Below are 19,535 nucleotides of genomic sequence, written 5' to 3' on the forward strand. Positions count from 1 at the left end.
TAAACATAAAGTGCTCACTTTTGTGAAGCACAATATTACAATACTGGATACATATTAAATAATATATATAGTGTTAAGAGATTAAATCAGTTGTGACTTTGTATAGAATGCTATTGCACAGAAATAAATCTAAATGCTTTTATTTTTTTCTGAATCTCTTCAAAAAATGACACCCTGAAAACTTGCTTCATAAGATTTTTTCTGTGGCACACATGGTCCGGTGTTTTTTTAATTTAACTTATCAATATTCTAAAATAATCGATGAAAGATCACATAATCAGGAAGAAAACAAAGACATAGATAAAGGACAAACATAGCATAGATGTAATCTCAATATTCAGTAACTTTTTAAAATTGCAGGCAAAACAAAGCTTTTTATGAATCACATGATATTTTTAAATGCAACATTTTCAAAATTATCTTCATAAGCCATAATTAGAGAATATAGGTTGGCCAAGCAGAAACAGATGGTGACAAAACTGGGTTGTGATTATTTCAAAGAGAAAGATATATATAATCTTATGGTTATAATAACCCATTAAATAATTTAAGGACGAAATGTATGAATATTTCTCACAACTCATTACCTCTTGTCCCCACAACCCAAAGCTGATGATTAAAACCATCCTTCTGTTCTACTCAGTATGTAGAGACAGAATTTGTCCTCCTCTTCAATAGATATTTCACTAACTAGATTTTTAAAGATAACACCACATTTCTATTATCTGATATGTAATGTTTTTTTTTCTTCTTTTTTTCTATTGTCTGGGGTTTTATTTCTAAAGCTTTTAACACAGATGTTATTCAGACATTTTTAATGAAGAATTTGTGATTTTAAGAGCTTAAAACCTACTGCGCTTTTAAAGGTTCACTATTGTTAGTATTTTACTGACATCTTTTCTTGTTTACAATCCTTGTTGTTTTATAAAGCTTACCTATGGTGTAAGCTTTATAAATCTAGTGCTATTTTACATTTATGTGTTTCTACTTAGTCAAGTTTTTTGCAAATATTATAACCCTATTTATTTATCTTTTATTTATTTTCAGGAACTTATACAACTATTAATTAATTTGATCTTTCTTCAGTTAACATACATAATAATAGCTAATATATACCTAATAACTTTATTTTGGTGAACAATAGCATTAAGAGGTTTTATTTTTTGGTCCCAAGGCCTACCAAAACATTCTTAGGACTTTTGCTGCACATGTCAGGGTAAAACTTTGTGATGGTTATAGTATCTGATTTCAAACATTTGTAAAAATTTTGCTATTATTTCTAAAACTGCCTTTGATCATATTAGGGTCATTGCCAATATAAAATAAATTATCTCTGATGCTCCAACCTCAATTTGCCGTTTTATTACATTTAATCACCTTCATTCTCTTCAATTATCTAATTGTACAGCAGCAAAAAATATGAATCCGACCCGTTTTCTTTATTTATTTACATCTCTTTTTAATGTAATATTATAGATAACATATCTCAAGAATCAATGTATCCTGACAAAGACGTCTCCGACTCAAGATGTCACTTTGCTGTTTATTCGCTAAATTTATTATTTGTTTATACATACATACAGAAATTGCAACAAAATCTCAGTTTGTGTAAACAACAGTTGACTGAATAATCTGTCAACAGAAAAACAAAGAAAACTGCACAGGCTACTCTTAGGGATAGATAAAGTGGAGCATGGGAAGCTTTATGCAAACATCATCATATTACTGTGATTTTGCTGGCTGCAAAGTGGGGCAGACAGCTTGAAGCCAAAGAGTAGGGACTCTGCATAAAGGTTTTATGAGGATTCATGTCACAAACTCTTGAGACTAGATTCAGAAAAAACTCGTAGAGATTAAGCGGGCACAGTAATTATAGCAGGAATTAAGGCATCCAACATGAATGTGCAAGAGTGCTTCAAGGTTGAGCCTCTATTCTAAGGAGGTTTTGGCCAAGTGAGTTGTTTTTTTTTTTTGTACTGGTACATATGCTGGAAAACAACATCTTATCTTTTGTTTTTGCTAAGCTTTCTGACAGAAGCGCGTTGGCAGTGTTTGGAGTTGTACCTATTAATAATTATATAGATTTTGCTGCCACATAGTTTGTGAACTGAAACCCCACCCCCAAAGAAAAGCACTTTTAAAAAGTTTGGATGTTCCATTAAACTGATTGTAAAAGTTTAAGACATCTATATAAAAATAACTTCTTTAATGCAGAATTGCACTCATAAAAATTAAAATGTTGGGGTGCTGACTCAGCCTACTGTATTTCTTTTTTACCAATTTTTTTTTGTTTTTCTTCACTTATGATTTATTCTCATTTGATATCATGTTCAAACCATTTCATTGTCATTTTTAAGAATAATATATATTTCTCTTAATACTTCTTAGAATACAGAAAATAAAGCAGTTATTTTCTTGTTTAGTCGGTACCCTGAGAAGAGATTAAACACCAACTTAAAAAAATCATGTCCGTTTCGTTTTTTTTTTTCTCAATTTCTTGAATTTCTCTAATATATTCATCATTTTAGATTTTTAGGACCAACTTATACACAGTGGGGGATAAAGAAAACATATTAATAGCTTAGAACATCAGGAATAACTAAACATAGATAGAATTGCTAAATGGGCTTTCAAACCATATTACAATCATTGTCTAAAGATGATCAAATCGATATAGATACTACTGCAAAACCTAGATTTAAACGGTGGCATGCTTGAGCAGGCAGTACAGATAAGAAAGCCAAGGCCACCATATCTCCCTACATCCCTTTAATTCTGGTTAAATGCGTTTAGATTCACCACATGAAGATACATTTTACAACACATGAGCTCTAAACATGTCAATATTTGAAATAACATTAGGAAAGTTTACTTCTCCAAGAATTGAGTAAAAGAACAGGTCATTGAACATTTATGGGTTAGAAAATAAAATCAGAAATGCAGCATTTTTGGGTAAATTTCATTTCCACTTAGCCTCCAGAGGTTTGATATCTATTTGCCTTCTTTTATCTCCTTGCTTGTTCCTCTGCTCCCAATCCAATGGCGGAGTAACCTCTCCTGCCCCCTGCACCCTATGCCTCCTGCTTCTACTCATCATCCAACATTTCAAACAGGGCCTGCAGCAGCCGGTCGTCTCTGTGCTTGTATGGTTTGCTGTTGTAGAAGCCGTCACTGTAGTCACTGTAGAGGTTGTCCTCTGGGCCCTTAAACTTGTTGATCAAGTCCAGAGCCTGATACAGCTTCTGAGCTGGGAGTTTTGTTGGAGGAGGAAGGAAACCCTGGCTCTGCTGCTGCTTCCTCCAAGCAGAGAGAGGCCTTGCTGCGGCCTGGGGAACCTGAGATGCCTGTCGATTAAAGGCCGTCTGAAGGAGTCGCAACAGGGCCAAGGAAGGGGAGTAAGGAGAGCTGCTTGAAGACGTTTTGGGCTCTTTCTCTGAGCGTGAAGGAGATGCTTCTGCAGGCTCAGTCTTCTGAGGAGGGAGGGGCTGTGTGGGCTCCTGTTTCATCAATCAGACAAAAAGGAGACAATCGGTTATGACACATATTATAAAAGAAAGATAATCCTTAAAATTTGCTTGTGGGTTTTGTAGCATAATTTGGCTTTAGAAGAATTGAGGCCATAGCGTTGCAACAAATATTTGTCTTGCCTTGAGGATTGGAGAAAGAAACAGAACAATTAATACATTTAAGACAACACAGGTGAGAGAGGGCCAGAGGCCTCATGCCAATTTATAGGTCTTTAACTTTCTTGAGGTCATGCAAGGCCTTATAAAAATGACTACACTGCATTTTTAGGGTTCTAATGCTAAACATAAAAAACGTCCATGTATTTTATTGAGGTTGCATTTAATTAAACAATACATAGAAGTGTACAGCAGCTGCAAGCTAAGTAGAAGGTTAAGATAATTGTTCCCATTTCTTTTACAAAATATTCTAGAAATTCTGGAATGCCAATATTTTAGTAGACTCTGACTCTGATACCTATGGATAAAATTCAAGCTAATCAGTTATTTTCAGAACTTAAATATCTGGTTAAAAGTCCACCTGTTGTCAGTATACACAAAGATTATCTGTTTGAACAATGGTAGACAAAAAGCAGAATCTACAATAAAGGAAACAAGAGACAACTCAAGGATAAACATGTGGAAAACTTTAAGGCAGGGTTAACTCATGAAACAACATGTCAGGTATGAATCTTTCAGAGAGCACTGTTTCATCGATTATCAAGGACGCATTAGAAAAGCACAATGAAGAGCAGAGGAAGCCAAATACAGGGTGATTCTTAAGAAGAATCTAGTTAAGACACATGAGACTTAGATGAATTTCACTTTCCAGTAAGATAATCTAAATGGACAACCAGAGCTCCATAGAATAAGTTAGGTATTTACATGTAAGAATGATGCAGTCTTAAAGAGACATTGTGTAACAATTTCTCTTTTTTACTGCCTGTATGTGTTATTGTCAGTTTGTTATTACCTCCACTAATCGATGCATCTTTTTTATATTAGTTTATACTTAAGGCTGGTCACCCGATTAAGAAGCCCCATTAGAGTCGGTATCGTAAAAGTACAGACGCTGGCGAGGGATAAAATAGTACTAACGCATGGAATAAGAACATGTTTCCACTGGCTGGAAGTTCAGTGTTACTGAGAGGTGGCAATGTAGATCGTTTGGGTATTAGGATACACTATTCATTTGAGTGAAAGCTTGAGTCAGAGCTAGATGACAGTAATTTTTGCACAATATACCTTTAGACCTAAATAAACATTTACAGATATTCGCTCTGACTGATCAAATTTACGAAGAAGAATGGGAAAATTTCTACATTTATACATGTGGTAAACATATATTGCTAATGACTTAAAGCTGTAATTGCAGCTTATTGTAATTCCACAAAAAACAAACAACCCCCCCTCCCACAAAAAAACAGGAATGATTTTATTTGTGGTTTACAAAATCTTAAAAAGTGTTCAAGGCTCACCTCCATCATGTCATCCATATGCTCCACACCCCGGCGGTCGTTCTGAACAGCATTGTAAGGAATGTAGACTCGGGGTTTCTTCATGTGTTCTGGCTTTTCTGATGTTCCGTGGAGTATCAGCTTCCAATTCAAGATCCTTCCCTTGTTTTCCATCCGCCCTGACTATAAAAGCATTAAACGAGTGGTTTAAATAAAAATAGTCAGAAAAGGAGACGCTCCACAAACCTACAAATTCATCAGTAATAGGATTACAGTTACAATCTTTTCATTAGTAAGAAAAATATATATATTTTCTATGCTTTTATTTTCCCACACTAAAATGATTTTATTTATGTTTTACTTCATATTTTAATTAACTAATACAAACCCAAAATTATTAGACAGTTTCATATGAGTGCATTTATAAAAAACTCACAGTATCTGTGATCTTTAAGGTCCAAGTATCTGCAGGGTCTTCTCCCCATGTATGAACAGACATAAAGTCCCAGTTTCTGAAGCCATTTGATGATGTGTCTCTTTCTCTTTCTGCCAGCAGTACAGTTGTTGTACCTGAGGAAAACCCCAAAGGAATAGATTATTTAAAACTATTCTTTAATTTATTTGACATTACACATTTGTTTGTTATTTGTGCTTGAACGTCGCTGACCAGCTGGGGAGGTGAGTGTGATGTGCAGGTCTCCTCTCCGGGTATATTCAATGCTTGCCTCCACTTGCACATGCTCTAGAGAATGGATAGCATTTTCCTGGCCCGCACAGGCTTTAGTTGGAATCTCTATAGTGATCTCTCCTGCTGCCTTTAGGTCTCTGTGGAATGCATTGAATTAGCTGTGCCTGAGACATAAACAACACTTCTTGACAACGTTCTTGCGAACATTATATTACTCCTGAGAAATAATGAGCCGTTCTCATTATTTAAGAAACACAATGGTAAAAATGTATATCATCATCCCTTAAATACCTTAATTTTGTATCTTTTATATAAACCACTGACCTTGGAGGACAAGTAACAATGATATTTTTAACAAGTTAATTTATTTTCGTGACCTTACTATACCTACTCACACTTGTCATCATACTCTTGATCTTGCATTGCTACATTCTTGTCAGAAAACTATTGCATGTTATGCCTGATACGTGATTTTGTTACTCTACCTGTTCTAATTGTATGCTGACATATTTATTTAACAACAGTCCCAAGTGTCCACAATGTGCATCTGCAGATTTGGGAACATTTGGTCATTCATTTGCACAAAAAAAATCAACTAATCCCACTCTCCCGAGAGATGAATGAAAGGATTTATGTGTTTAAGCTGGCATGAAGCCAGAGGGGCATGCTCACTGCTAAGCACTGTAGAGGAAATGTAGAACCGACTCTTCAGGATTAAACAGGGGTTTTGCAAAGTAATCAGAACTTTTTGTTGGGGATATTGAAACCTCTAATCTACTACAATTTGAGGAATAAACATAAACTTAGACATACTTTACTATATGACATGCTCGAACATCCAACAGAATCTACAATTTCTGCATGAACATCTGCACTGTACCTTGGTTGAAATGAGTCATCTCGAATGATGCACTGCTTCTTTTCTGGCACATGCTTCCATACAGTTGGGTCAGCAAGCTCTACAAGTGATTTGGCATTGAGAAGTCCAAATCCGAAGCGGCTGTTAACCATCAGCCCAGCACCATTCCGCTTCCACCCTGGGTTATTGGCCAGAGGATCAAATTCTGAGGTCCATACCACAATGTGCTGCAGGTCTCTCCAGGTAAGATCCGGACTGAGGCAGCAAACATAAGCATAAGGAAGGCAGGTTATTAAGAATGTAATAAAATTCATAAAGCAGAACCGAGTGCTAATAAATTGCCAATGAATTGTAGAGTCTCATACTTTTGTTCCAATGCAAGGGCAAATATCCCAGCAGCCAGTGGGGCAGAAGCTGAAGTCCCAGTGTGAGTCTGAGTGCACTCGTTGTGAAGATCAGCGCTTGTCTGAAGGCAAAAGTAAAAAAAAAATTATGTGATAAAGTAAAACTTATTTACTAGATGAGCTTTCTTAAAATCTACTTACAATTCTCTGATCTGTGTAGTCTCCACTGCTGTATGCTGTAGCTAGGGTGGAAGAGCACTTCTCTGCGTACCATGGAGACAGGCCCTGCTGTGAGGCGCTGCTGATTGAGATTGTATAGATGCTGTCTGTGTATCCGTCACAGTCACAGTTATCACCCTGCCGCCCTCCATTACCTGATGCCCAGACAAAGATAGAGCCTTTTCCACCTCGACCCTACACAAGACACAATAGCAGTTGTTTTACATCACCACACGGAATCAGGTCATCTCGTGTTACTTAGCAAATTAAAATATTTATAAATATTGTTTAGAATGCAACAGAACAGAATTGTATGTATTGTAATTTGAAAAGGATAATATAAGCTGTTTGTTGGTTCAACCAATAGCAGTTTAATCAGTTTTGACTGATGCTCAGTTAAACATCGAAGATACCTTTACAGCTGATGACATTTTGTCAATAAAAATCTTCACACTTAGCATCCAACTGCATTGTCTGTATTGAAACTGATCAATCTTACCCCCTCTGCTGCATACAAATACTCCCATTAGCACTTCCCAGCAACTAAACATTGAGTTGTTTGACAAAGTATTTACATTGCTTGAAATTGTAACAGTTTTGTCATACTGTATTGATAAACTGGAGTGTAATTTGAAGGTTGTGCTATAGAGTAGCACACAGTAATGAACAGAAAAGGTTAATATATTTTTTAATTATTTCAAAACAAAAATACTGACGTGCCTCGTACCGTATGCTATATACTCAAAACCAGTCGTCGATGGATGTCTTGCCTGGTTTGAACCATTTCCTGGCTGCTACACTCAGTATTTCCAATAAATATTTAGTCTCAGCATTTGTCCAAATTGGGCAAAAAGTTCAGCATAACAAAAAGTCATTTTTGGCCCAAATGTTACTCTAAATTCAGTACAGCTATTTGGTAAAAACTGAGTTTAATAATTTCCTCTAAAATTAACAGCATTTAAGCCAAACTTGTTCAGGGATTCACTTATCGCTTTGTCCCACTCCTGCTTTACATACACGGTACTTGTCATTTTGACCTGTTGTAGTCCACTATACAGCCTAGAAATTAGGTTTAGTCTGAAATCCTTTGTATAGGCATAAATAAACACTTTCAATAGCTTTTTTTCAAACACTCTCCATGCATCAGGGATTAAGCAGTTAATATGGTGTTGCACCTGGAGAACCCTAAAGAAGTCCAGGTCATCTCAGCTGTAATGTATTGTTAAGGTTTGGAAATTCCTCAAAGTGCCTTGTTTGAAAAACTGCATTATGATGTGAGGCCTTGTTCAGTCCATTTCTTAAAACTCACATCCAGCTTATTTGGCATGAAATCTGAGTCATACGAGCACCATGTTAGAATCTTGTGTAAGCCAGCCTCCCTTAGTAACTAACAAAGTTTTTAAAGGTAAAGTGACCCATCTATTTCCTACTTTAGTTAGTTTTTTCATCGCTTCACATGCATGCACAGAAGCTGCAACAAATACATTCTCCTCAATTTCTTTCCATCTGACATGAAAATAAAATCTACACCAACAAACCAGAATTCTCAGTTGAGCAGCTATATAATAACCTTTCAAACAGTGCATTCAAAATCTCCCTTTGTTTTTAGTTAACTGCAAAGTTTTATATTTTATTCTTGGCTTTTTTTCTTTCCACACATATCTTGATAATAATTTGTCCCATTCATTAAATTGTGCATCTGGTATTTCAATTGGAACAAATACAGCAGCCTCATCAGGATGTTCATTTTTCTGATCCAATCAGAGACTGAAGAAATACGAATGGTATTAAATTCCACCTCTTGATTTCTTTCTTTCTCTTATTATTCAGTAGTTCTAAATGTTTAGTATAATAGGTGTTTTGGATATTTACACCAAGATATGGTTCATATATGAGGCACAAGATTTGAGGTTTTTAATTTATAGCTTAAGACTGCGCTAAATTATTTAGTATTTACCATCGTTTTAAAAATGAGCTCTCCAAATTTCACATGTAAATGAAAACATCATCTGCAAATAAGGAAGTTTTTGCTCTTGGCCAAGTACTTGGATGCCTGTTAAATTTTTATTCTGGATAATCACCTGCCTTAAAGCTTCTATGAACATTAAAAAACGTACTGGGCTTATGGGCACCACTATCTAGTCCACCCTCTCCAAATCAAATCAGTGTGAAATTTCCCAATGTATTTTCATTGTTCACTTTGCACTTTTAAAGAGTATTTGTAAGGTCCAACCAAAAACTGGATGGAATCTAAATTTTTGTAACACTCTCTATAAGAACTGCCAATTAACAAGGTCAAATACCTTTTTCTGCATTAAGGCTCAAAAGTAAAGCCTGCATGTTATTTTTAGTTATATGGTCAATTACATGTTAGAAGAAGACACTTTTAATATAGTTTGAGTAGAGTTCATTCAATTAATTTTTAGTCTTATTCAAATCCACTGTTATTTCTCGACTATGTGACTTTTTATGAATCAGGCTAATCTTGTTTTGTTTTTTAATATTGGAGCAGTATCCAATTATTTTACCTCATGGGACCCCTTTAGAATCCCTTTATTTAAACTCCAGAATGTTTTCTTCTTCTCAGAAATCAATTGTTTGTCAATATAAATTGAGCCTGACAGGTCTGACAGGTCCATGGATCAGATACTACAACTATGTACTCCACTTATCACTTATTATGTAATCCACCAATCCTTTTAAATAATCAAAAAATAATCGAGCCTGGAGTATACAGAGTGGGGGTGAGAAAAAATGATGAATGGAAAGGTTTAGATGTATGCAAGCATTATTTAAATTTGGTGTTAAAATTTCTACCACAATCAAGTAAACCCTGAGCTTCGGATGCTATCAGTTCAAGTATATGTTAAAATAAAATCTGGCGAGGCATAAACATTTACAAACCTCCCCCAGGTGTCCCCAAATAAAGATGAACCTCCCTTCAGTATCAGCTTTTGTATATGCACCTGAAGTAAAAATGTTTTGCGATTAAAACCTTTACAGCCCTTTTAGGACCTTGATTACAAGAAAACTGGTTTAACCCAGATATCTCCAGCTTTCTAATTCTGTCAAGTGGGTTTGACTGGATTACCTAAACCATTTACATTGTGTGCAATGACTTTAAATCGATGCATTTTAATAGCCCCTCGTAACTGTACTCAATTGACTATATTTCTATGTAAATTAGCATTTTAACAGGCAGAAATATCACCTAGAGCCTTGTGCTCTGAGCTGCAATCGCTGCCTAAGCTAAACCCGAAGTCCCTTCTTAAACGTTTTTACACATAAAATGTTGAAACCCTTTTACCCACTTTGCTCTTATGAGCTACACTGTGTATTTTTGTATTTGTCACAACAAACTTCAATCATTTATATTACAAGAATTCAAGGTTAAGACTATTTCTTTAGGGTGAAAAAAATATATGAATTTGTATTTGAAAATACCTTCTGAATGCCATATTCAAATGCTTTCTGAGCCAGGCGGCCAGGACCCTCTACAGTCTTGCCATCATCATTGGGCCCCCAGCTGGCACTGTAGATGTCCACGTGGTTAGGATTGAATCCAATGGAGCTTGCCTCAATGGCATCGGTCACTATTCCATCCAGCATACGAATGCCTGAGGATAGATAGTTAGGAAGATTTTAACTTCAATTGAAAAGAAAAGCTTAAAAAGAAAAAGGGTTTTCAGAGTATTCAAAACCTCAAAATAGAAGCAGCCAGGTTATATGAGAAAATAAGCTTGGGGAGTTAGGGTCCCTTTGAGTAATATGACATTTCAGTGAAAAACACACTTTCGATACACTAAAACTCAGTACTTTTTAATTGACATTATTATGTTAGACAATAATCATTCTCATCACAAACATTTTGGATATTATGTATAAAAAACTCTTAAACAAACATAAAAGACTTCCAGGTAAAAAACAAAAAAACAAGGAGTTAGAAAACTGTTTTTACATTTGGGACAAAGTAAAAGCCCTCACCTCCAACCTTGGAGTTGTATGCCACTCCAACGCCACATTTATAGTTGTCGGCCTGCATTGCAATCTCACCTGCACATCGAGTGCCATGCCTAAATGAAAAAGAATTAACCACTGATATCTTTAGCTTTTCTCTCAAGGATGTTTACATAAACAACATAAATAACTGGTTAAATCAAATAAATCTAAGTAAAGAAATAAATATTTACTTTATGCCTGCCCTTTTGAAACATTTTTACTATGTTTTTTGTTACTTATATAAGAATACTAATAAAAATAATATGACCAATCATACAGAGGTTTAAGGCAAATGTTAATATTTGGGCTTACTTATTTTCATTGGTGGAGTCGTATCTGGGGAAAGGATCCGGGTCATTGTCGTTGAAATCGTAGCTGGCTGCTGGGTCCTTTAAGAAAGATAACAGAAACAGGTCCAACATATTCATAAAAAAAATGGGAAAATAAATGAAATCGATTAAAATAACGTTAAAGGCATATTTTATATATTAAGTCTACTGTAATATCTAACTAGTAAATCAAAATGTTTGGAGCTTTTGAGCTTTACTGTCATCATTTTGCTGCTGGTTCACAGTAGCAGCTTCAATTCCAATGAAGTCAGATGCTTATGACAGTCATTTTGCTGCTTCTAAATTATGCAAATGAAAGCTGATAATATGCTCTGATTATTAGGGTTGGGTGTCTTGCCTGATTGATCTTTGGATTAATAAGCATGAACCTAATTACATTAGGAGTTGTTGAGATACATTATGTCTCATCTTTGCTCTGTTTTTCTTTCATTGCTCTTGTGAGGCAGCCATAGATGGTTTCTGAATACAGAATTGAACCTTGTTGATTAGATCTGAAAATAAAAAAGGAAGACTAAGATCTTGCAGATGATTGGCACAAAGAAAAAATTCTTTTAAAGTTCAGATTTCATATTTTCAAAAAGCTCAGGGCCGCCTTCATAGAGAAGCATCGTCATATAGCATGTTCATTAACACATCTTGACAAAATACATCGTAAGGTGTCACAAGCAGTGTTGCTATGGCAACAGGAGGTCCAGACGACAGAGGCTGTCTCCATGGCAACGGTGTCTTACGTAGTTAGCATAGATGTCTGTGTGGTTCCACTCCAGTCCGTCATCTAGGACGGTGATCACCACTCCCTTCCCAGTGATGCCCTTTTGCCACACAGGGATTACATGGAGGTCCAGCTTTGGCAGCGAGGACGACGTCCGGGTGTCTTGCTGGATGTGGGGACAGAAAAAAAATTTCTGAAATCACTTCAATTAAACAAGGCTTTTCAAGCATTATCATGATGAGCGTCAGCCAAACTTCCCGCCTGCTGAGTCCGCTGACCTTTGCAGACATTCATTACTGGGTTGTCAGCTCTTTCTTTGTAGGAGTTTGAGTCCACTCCCGCTGCTTCACAACCACTTACAGGAAGAGTGCGACTTGAAGGTCAAATTAATTAAGGCTTTTGTGTTTTTTAGTACCACGTCTTCAGTCTCAAGACTCAAACTGCTGTGTGAACGTGCACTTGTTTTTTGGCTCAGCTCATATTCATAAACATCCCCTTTTAATCAGAAAATCTGCACAGGAATGAGGATGAATGAACATGTTCGGTTCGATGCCTTCCTTTTTCTGCCTCTATAGGATTGTGGTTCAAAGCTGGAAGAAGCTGAAACTAAAAAAAGAACTCTGCTCTATGTGCGTTATGCTCAGACGCTGCAGAACACCAGCCCAGATATGACTCATCTCTGCGATGCATTGGCCTCTGCTTTGATTGGTTGTGTTTCTGCTCAGTCCTCTCACCTATTGCACCTCTGTAATTCAGAATGTTTCTAGCTTTAAGTCAGCTTGCTTTAAGATGGGTGGCATGAGACTAAAAAACAATAATAAAACTGATAATTATTGTGAGTGTCCACACAAAGAAAAACGCTATTAAGACAGACTGACATGATCAACGGCATACAGGCGGAAGGAATTCCAGACCACATTTATGAGTCACTTACTAATTAGCTTCATGCAGTCACCCACTCAGAACAGATAAACACACTTCATCCTACACTCTGCTACAGCTATCCACCTCTGATCACGTCACAGAGCTCCACCCTTACTCTAGTATCTGCAGGTCTGCCAGTATCACAGTTATTAGCCTGTAAGTACTGTCCATGCAGTCTTTTATGACCTCTCAGTTTTTTTCTTATCTAATAATTTTCTTTGTTTGTCATCTAGGCTTTCGTTTGCTGGTTCCAAAAAAGAAAGAAAGAAGCATTTTAACAACAAAGGTTAGAAATAAAAATGGAAGTTAGCATGTGATCACTGTTTAATCTGCTTCTGAGTTCAGGCTTCCCTAAACAGTGAATACTTAGAGTAATGCGGCCCTCCCTGTGACACTGACGGGATTTAATGTGGAAATACAAAAAGCGGCACTTTGAAGCCGATTCCATTAGTGTCATCATGCCTCATCGGCAAAGCTGATTCATCTCAATTTGTTTTCTCAGTCGCCACAAGCATGACTCATGTTCTGTTAGTACAGGTGCAAAAAGGGATGAGGCTGAGAGAACAGATCTGTCTTTACTACATTCACATCTTTAAATAGATATCTCATTTGGGGTAAGTAAGTGATGTTGATCAAGCCTAAAATGGCAAATTAAGGATTTACTCTCTTTAGTAAGTGATTAGCCCCATCAGAGTAAATCATTGATTAGAGTCATGTGAGCTTAGAAGATACATTTTTTTAAGTAACTTTTAAAATCCTGCTCCAACACATCTAAATCAAATGGGTGAATGACATCCTCAGTGAGCTGTTAATAGAAGGCCAGACAATTTGTCAATCGTATAATTAGGTACATTTGAACAACACAGCATCTAAAAGTTGAATCTAAAGGACTCTTGTAAAATGTTTTGAAAAGCAAAGCTTAACTTTGCCACATTTTGTGAAATTAAAATTATACAGTTTGCATTAGAATGTTTGGTAAATTATCTGTGCAGAGCAGTGCAACAACTTCAAGGCAAATGATGAATATCATTGGAATTTGGTGTGAACAATCTTAAGAGTGCATCATCTTTTGGGAATTAGGCTTGTTTTTGGTTTACTGTTTCAATTCAATTCAAATCAGTTTATTTATATAGCGCCAATTCACAACATATGTCATCTCAAGGTGACATTTCAATCAGATCATAAAGTTAAATGGATTCAAAGTTTTATTTCTAAAGAAAAACCAGTTGATTGCATAGACTTATTGACTCAACTTATTGACTTCATTATTTAAAGAGTTTCTATCTTATGTCAAAAAACTAAGGGAAAAAAAATCTGCTAGGTTTTGGACAGATGGACAGCTTTCATAACACACACACACCTGTTCAGTTTACTGAAACAGGTGTGTTCAGTCAATAAATTGCGTAAAAGGTGGAACACAGGCTGCCTTATAAATAGCATTTATTCTCTTCATCTGATTCCCCAATATGCGTAAAATTTAAACCGTCTGATGCTACGTGGCAAGTATGTTTTGGTGTTGCAGGAAATAACCCAAATTTTGGGGCTAATTTTTTAAATTTCTTTTCCAAGTTCTATGGATGTGATCTCTCTCAGCCAACCTTGTTTATCTAACGAGCTTAAGACTCTCAGTATGTGCAAAGCTCGGGCAATCGCGCAGGCTATGGTTACTGCCAAGAAAATTACTCTCTTTGGATGAACTAAAGATGCATAAATCAAAGTTTTAAATCTTGGGTCTCAGAGCTTTCAAATACCTTGTTGGAAAAAATTTGATTTGAGTTTCATCGGATTTGGCAACTAGTTTTTGATTAAATTGCACAACAAAATGTGACCAAAGGACACACACAACATCTTAATTGCATTTGAATATTTATTTGCCCATAATTTTAAGTATAAGTAATTGCTGTTTAGAAAACCACAGTAAGTGCTGCTTTGATTCATGAGAAGAATTGGACAAAAGTCGATGTGGTTTTCTATCTGGATGTTCTCTTCTGTCCAATGAAGATGGATAAATAAAGCAATAAAAAGGATGGACAGCTGTGATTGTCCTCTCATCTACTGCAAGCCATATGATGGCTAAAACATCCCTCTATGGGTAAATTAGGATTTAATACATCCTGTTCTGGCCTATCCTGTCCTGCATGGATTACAGCAGTGTGACCAATTAAGCAAATGGCTCTTTTGGCTGGAACTGCTTGAAATAATGTTGCTGTTTTGTTTTTTTCTATCTCGATGTTGTCATTATTTGTTTGTGTGTATGCAGCATGTTTCAATTCTGGTTTATTTTTCATCTGACAATTGCATTTATGTGCTGAGGCTTGCTGATACTCTTCCTTAATGTGTAAAAACATTCATGTGTCCCAAATGCACAACGACAGGGGTGAGATGTGTCCAGCTCTCACAGGGTTTTATAATGCATGCAGATTTTTGCAGACAAACTGCAGGCATCAGAACCAGTGTACAAAACATTTGACCAGTAAGTAAACACAAATAATTCTTAATCCCTCTCTGGTTATACCGGGAAGTCCAAACACCTTCACTAGAGCTACACTTCCCACGGCATGAGATCCATCTAACAATATACAGACTAATGCTTTGCCCAGAGCAACATCAGAATGTGGTGGTAAGAAGCTGCAATTAAGGTCTTGACTTTCAGTATGCATAATGACTCCTACGGTTACTAGTACTATATGCACTAAACCCATAGTCACCTCTAGCGTAAAGATGAGTGATTTTAAACAAACTTTTTATAAAGTCTTGATTAAAAATAACTCACTAGGTACCACTGCTGGTTCCACATTGGATCATCAAAAAGCTTCTCCACTGAGCAGTCCCTGCACTCCCTTAGGGCGGCTCGCTTGCTTCGCCGCTTCTCATACTGCTGCTCTGCCCACAACACCTGGAGAGACAAATAGTGAATATTGATTTCATCAATCCCTGAAGAGGAGATGCTCCAGCACAGGTTAGGTCAAGATGATCAAGCATTAAACAACCCACCCGATCATCCTCTGAGAGCTGGCTGGTCATGTGCCCGGCACTGCGTCTCATTCTGCGGGGGTGATTGTGATTTCTGAACAAGAAATGGTTTTCCAGGGCCCCAATCTACAGAGAGATCAACATGTTAGACAGAAAGGGGAATAATATGAAATAAAGCATCTGGTAAAGCTAATACCAGAGCTCTTTGCTCTTTATTTGACATGCTGAACTCATCATGTCTGTCTGTGCTTTTCTTTTCTATTATATTTTATTCTATTCTATAGGTTTTTATTTATTAATTTTTTTTTTTTTTACAGATGGGGATATATAAATCCACATTTTAAAGCAGCAGGCAGAGCAGCATCACCAACATTAAACCAAATTTAATAGTATATAAATATGTTTCCCAGACCGATATAATTTAAAATGAATTAAATTAATGATTTTTAAGCTTGCTACATTTATTTTAAAACTCATATCCTTCTAAAGTAACTGTCTACATATTACTTAAAAGAACTACATTTCAATGAGCTAAAAATTTGAGCCTCAGGTTCTTTTCTTTCTCAATGCCTATGTCATTTTTCACAAAGGTAGACACAGTAATGGTAACTTGGATAGCAATTAACGCTGTGAGTTAACGTTGTAAAAAGGTTAAAAAAAATTAAAGGATTCTTACATTTTAATTGTGAAATCTAAATATTGCTGCTCAGTGATACACAAAATACCCTTACAGGACAACCCTGTATTTAGCCCTGTATCAATCTCCCCACTGCCTCCCTGTCCCTGCTAAAGAAAATCTCACAGAATTATACTGCCACTACCATGTTTCGCAACCACTACAATTGTTAAACTTGGTCTAATTTGGCCACAGCAAATGCTTTGATATATTTTCTATGTCTCTTACATAAGTTGTGGCAAACTGCACATTTATAATCCAAACCCAAAAGCCATAGGATAATGTAATGAGTTTTTAACATGGCTTTGTTATATTTAGAACCAGCGTCAGTGAGTGGAGGAGATACAAAACGGACATCCTATGAAGGAAAAGATATTTGCATATACAAAAAGGTACATAAATTGATAAAAGATTTACCTATCATGCATCTAATAGTGGATGGGTCCAGTGGTTCCATAATTTCACGGGAATATATATATTTTTTAAACAGAGTTCGGTCTCATATCCTCTTTCCAAGCAAATTATATAATTTAGAACACACTGATTTGTCTGTATTGTAGGTTTATTAGGCGGTTGAAATAAAAATAAAGCCACACACATCCTGCTTTGGGTCTGCCTATGTTAGATGTGCTAACATTTTCCCTAAATGATCTTTTTAAATCTATGTGATCAAACTGTAGGGCGTGGGCCTACCTGTCGAACCAGCTGGTAGTCCAGCTCCTTGGCGATGGCCTCGGCGGCGGACAGCCCGCCGGGGATCTCCACAGCCCACTCGTTTAGGTACTGCCTGTCCGCGTAAGACAACGCCTGAGAGCCGGACAGCAAGGAGCAGAGGACGGTGAACACACAGCACATCACCGCTGGACCACATCTCATTTCCATATCAAAGGTAAATCAAACAGATAAGAAAAGAAAAGAAAAGTGTAATCTCCAAAAATCGGCGGCGCAAAAAAACTGCCAAAGGTAAACGTTGCGTATTTATAACAACCAGATAAACAGAAGAAATAAATTTAAAAAGCTCCTTTGAAATCAGATTCAGCGTATTTCCAAACTCGCTGTCTGGGATGAATAGAACTGCTTGTTGTGGCAGAGGAAATACTGCTGAGAGGATGGGCTGGTGTCAGTGCTTGTCTGTGGTCGTGATGTTGATGGTGGTGATGGTGGGGGCGTTCACACGTCAAAAATTCCTGATGCTCTGACGTCAGTTTGGCGTATACCTTTGGTAAGATTGGTTGCCGGTCCCTGTCGGAGAAAGTCTAAATGGGAGGTAGGAGGACTAAACATATCCCGAGCGTTTATCTCTGAAATAGATACAAACCAGTATCAAAAACAGAGAGATAAATTAAGAAAAAAAAATTAGGCGTTATGTATATATCATCGTAGAGGCGGATGTGGTGCAGCATCTGTGGCACGCGTCATCATGCTATAATCACGGTCACTCAGGCATGTCGGAGCTGTTTTCCTGTCTGATCTGAGCAGCAGATTAGAGCTGCAGGAACTCTTATCAGAGCGATTCTGCTTTTTCTGGTTTCAGGACCTCGGACAGCTCCTCCTCCTTACCATTAACCTGAACTAAGCGAGAGTGGGTGTCCATTATGTTCAGTCAGAGGGGCTTCTTTAGGTTTAAAACTCAAATATGATCTTTCATGTAAATAGACCATATTACTTATACTAGTGTATGCATGCCCCAGCCTCATATAGGTCTCTATAGTGGATCTATAATGAATAATTTGTACAAACAATAAGAATGCTTTAAATATATTTACTCTTGTGGATTATTGAACGTTAAAAATATTTCCAACAATAACAATCGGGGGATAAGTGTTAAGAATGATCACAGAACCAAACTGTGTAACTTAAAAGATACGTTTGCAATGACATTTGTTCTGTATAGATTTATCAGTAATTTTGAGGTCTAATGAACAAGTTTTTGTTTTTTTATGCAATATGTCTTTTTTAGGGGGGATTATGGTTAAAAAAATTGGTTAACTTTCTTATTTGGTACTTTGTGGGCTTAATGTTTCCTGCAATTAAGATTATTTTTTTAAATGATCCAAAGTTAAGTCAGATAGAATAGAGACTCTCTGTTACTCAAGACTTATTTGCTACTCAAACACTTTTTTCTCTTCTAACATTGTCTGCATTTATTAACTAATTTCTTCCCTAAAACATGGAACATCTTCCGTATTACCACTTTTTCATTATGGCAAGATGTGAGGAATGCACAACCACATCTAAAATGGGCCACTTTGCTTATCTGATTAAAACTCTCCTTGCCTGGTGTGTCAGGCCTGACATTTCTTTGGTATGTGAGCAGTTGTGCCATCTTCTTACCGTGTTTGAGACATTGTCTTATAACCTGAAATTGCCTCGATGTTCTCTATAACTTCCTACCCAGTTTTTGATGTTTTTCTTGATGACTATGAAGCTGCTTGTTCACAACTGTTTTCCAAAATCTCTCTGATGCCCTAATAGAAGGGCTGCATGGATACTGAGAAAATCTAACAAACGGAAGACTCTGTTTACTGAGGAGGCAACTTATTTTATAATCCTTTCTTGATTGCCAATATAGCACAGAAAATTGATGTCTCAGGGCTGGATAACAGCCCTAATGCTTGGCCTCCACAAGTATACAATAATTGTAATGTATTTCAAACTTTATTAGAAAAGACACAGAAAATAATGGAGGTTAGAAAGGCAGAGGCAATAAGAATTAAGATGAGAGAGAGAAGAGAAAGTTAAAGAGAGAATGAGAGAGAGAGAGAGAAAGAAAGGGGAAAAAAACAACAAAATAGAAAGTACATAATAAATCCCAATAGTCTGCTCCCACA

At 36.6% G+C, this 19,535-nt stretch overlaps 1 protein-coding gene across 1 annotated transcript; it reads right to left on the reverse strand.

Moving 5' to 3' along the window:
* Window positions 1-1,531: 1,531 nt before the first annotated feature.
* pcsk1 (proprotein convertase subtilisin/kexin type 1) lies at window positions 1,532-18,017 on the reverse strand. The gene is made up of 14 exons (XM_038277872.1): window positions 17,398-18,017; window positions 16,050-16,154; window positions 15,829-15,951; window positions 12,151-12,297; window positions 11,382-11,458; window positions 11,055-11,143; window positions 10,515-10,687; window positions 7,053-7,265; window positions 6,873-6,973; window positions 6,529-6,762; window positions 5,628-5,785; window positions 5,397-5,530; window positions 4,982-5,143; window positions 1,532-3,497 (listed from the first exon to the last, which is right to left on the reverse strand). The coding sequence occupies exons 1-14, from the start codon at window positions 17,584-17,586 to the stop codon at window positions 3,087-3,089; spliced, it is 2,316 nt and encodes a 771-aa protein (XP_038133800.1). The 5' UTR covers window positions 17,587-18,017; the 3' UTR covers window positions 1,532-3,086.
* Window positions 18,018-19,535: the final 1,518 nt, after the last annotated feature.

This window comes from Cyprinodon tularosa, unplaced genomic scaffold (assembly GCF_016077235.1).
Source record: "Cyprinodon tularosa strain WSP-4 unplaced genomic scaffold, ASM1607723v1 ctg135, whole genome shotgun sequence".
NCBI classification, from domain to species: Eukaryota; Metazoa; Chordata; class Actinopteri; order Cyprinodontiformes; family Cyprinodontidae; genus Cyprinodon; species Cyprinodon tularosa.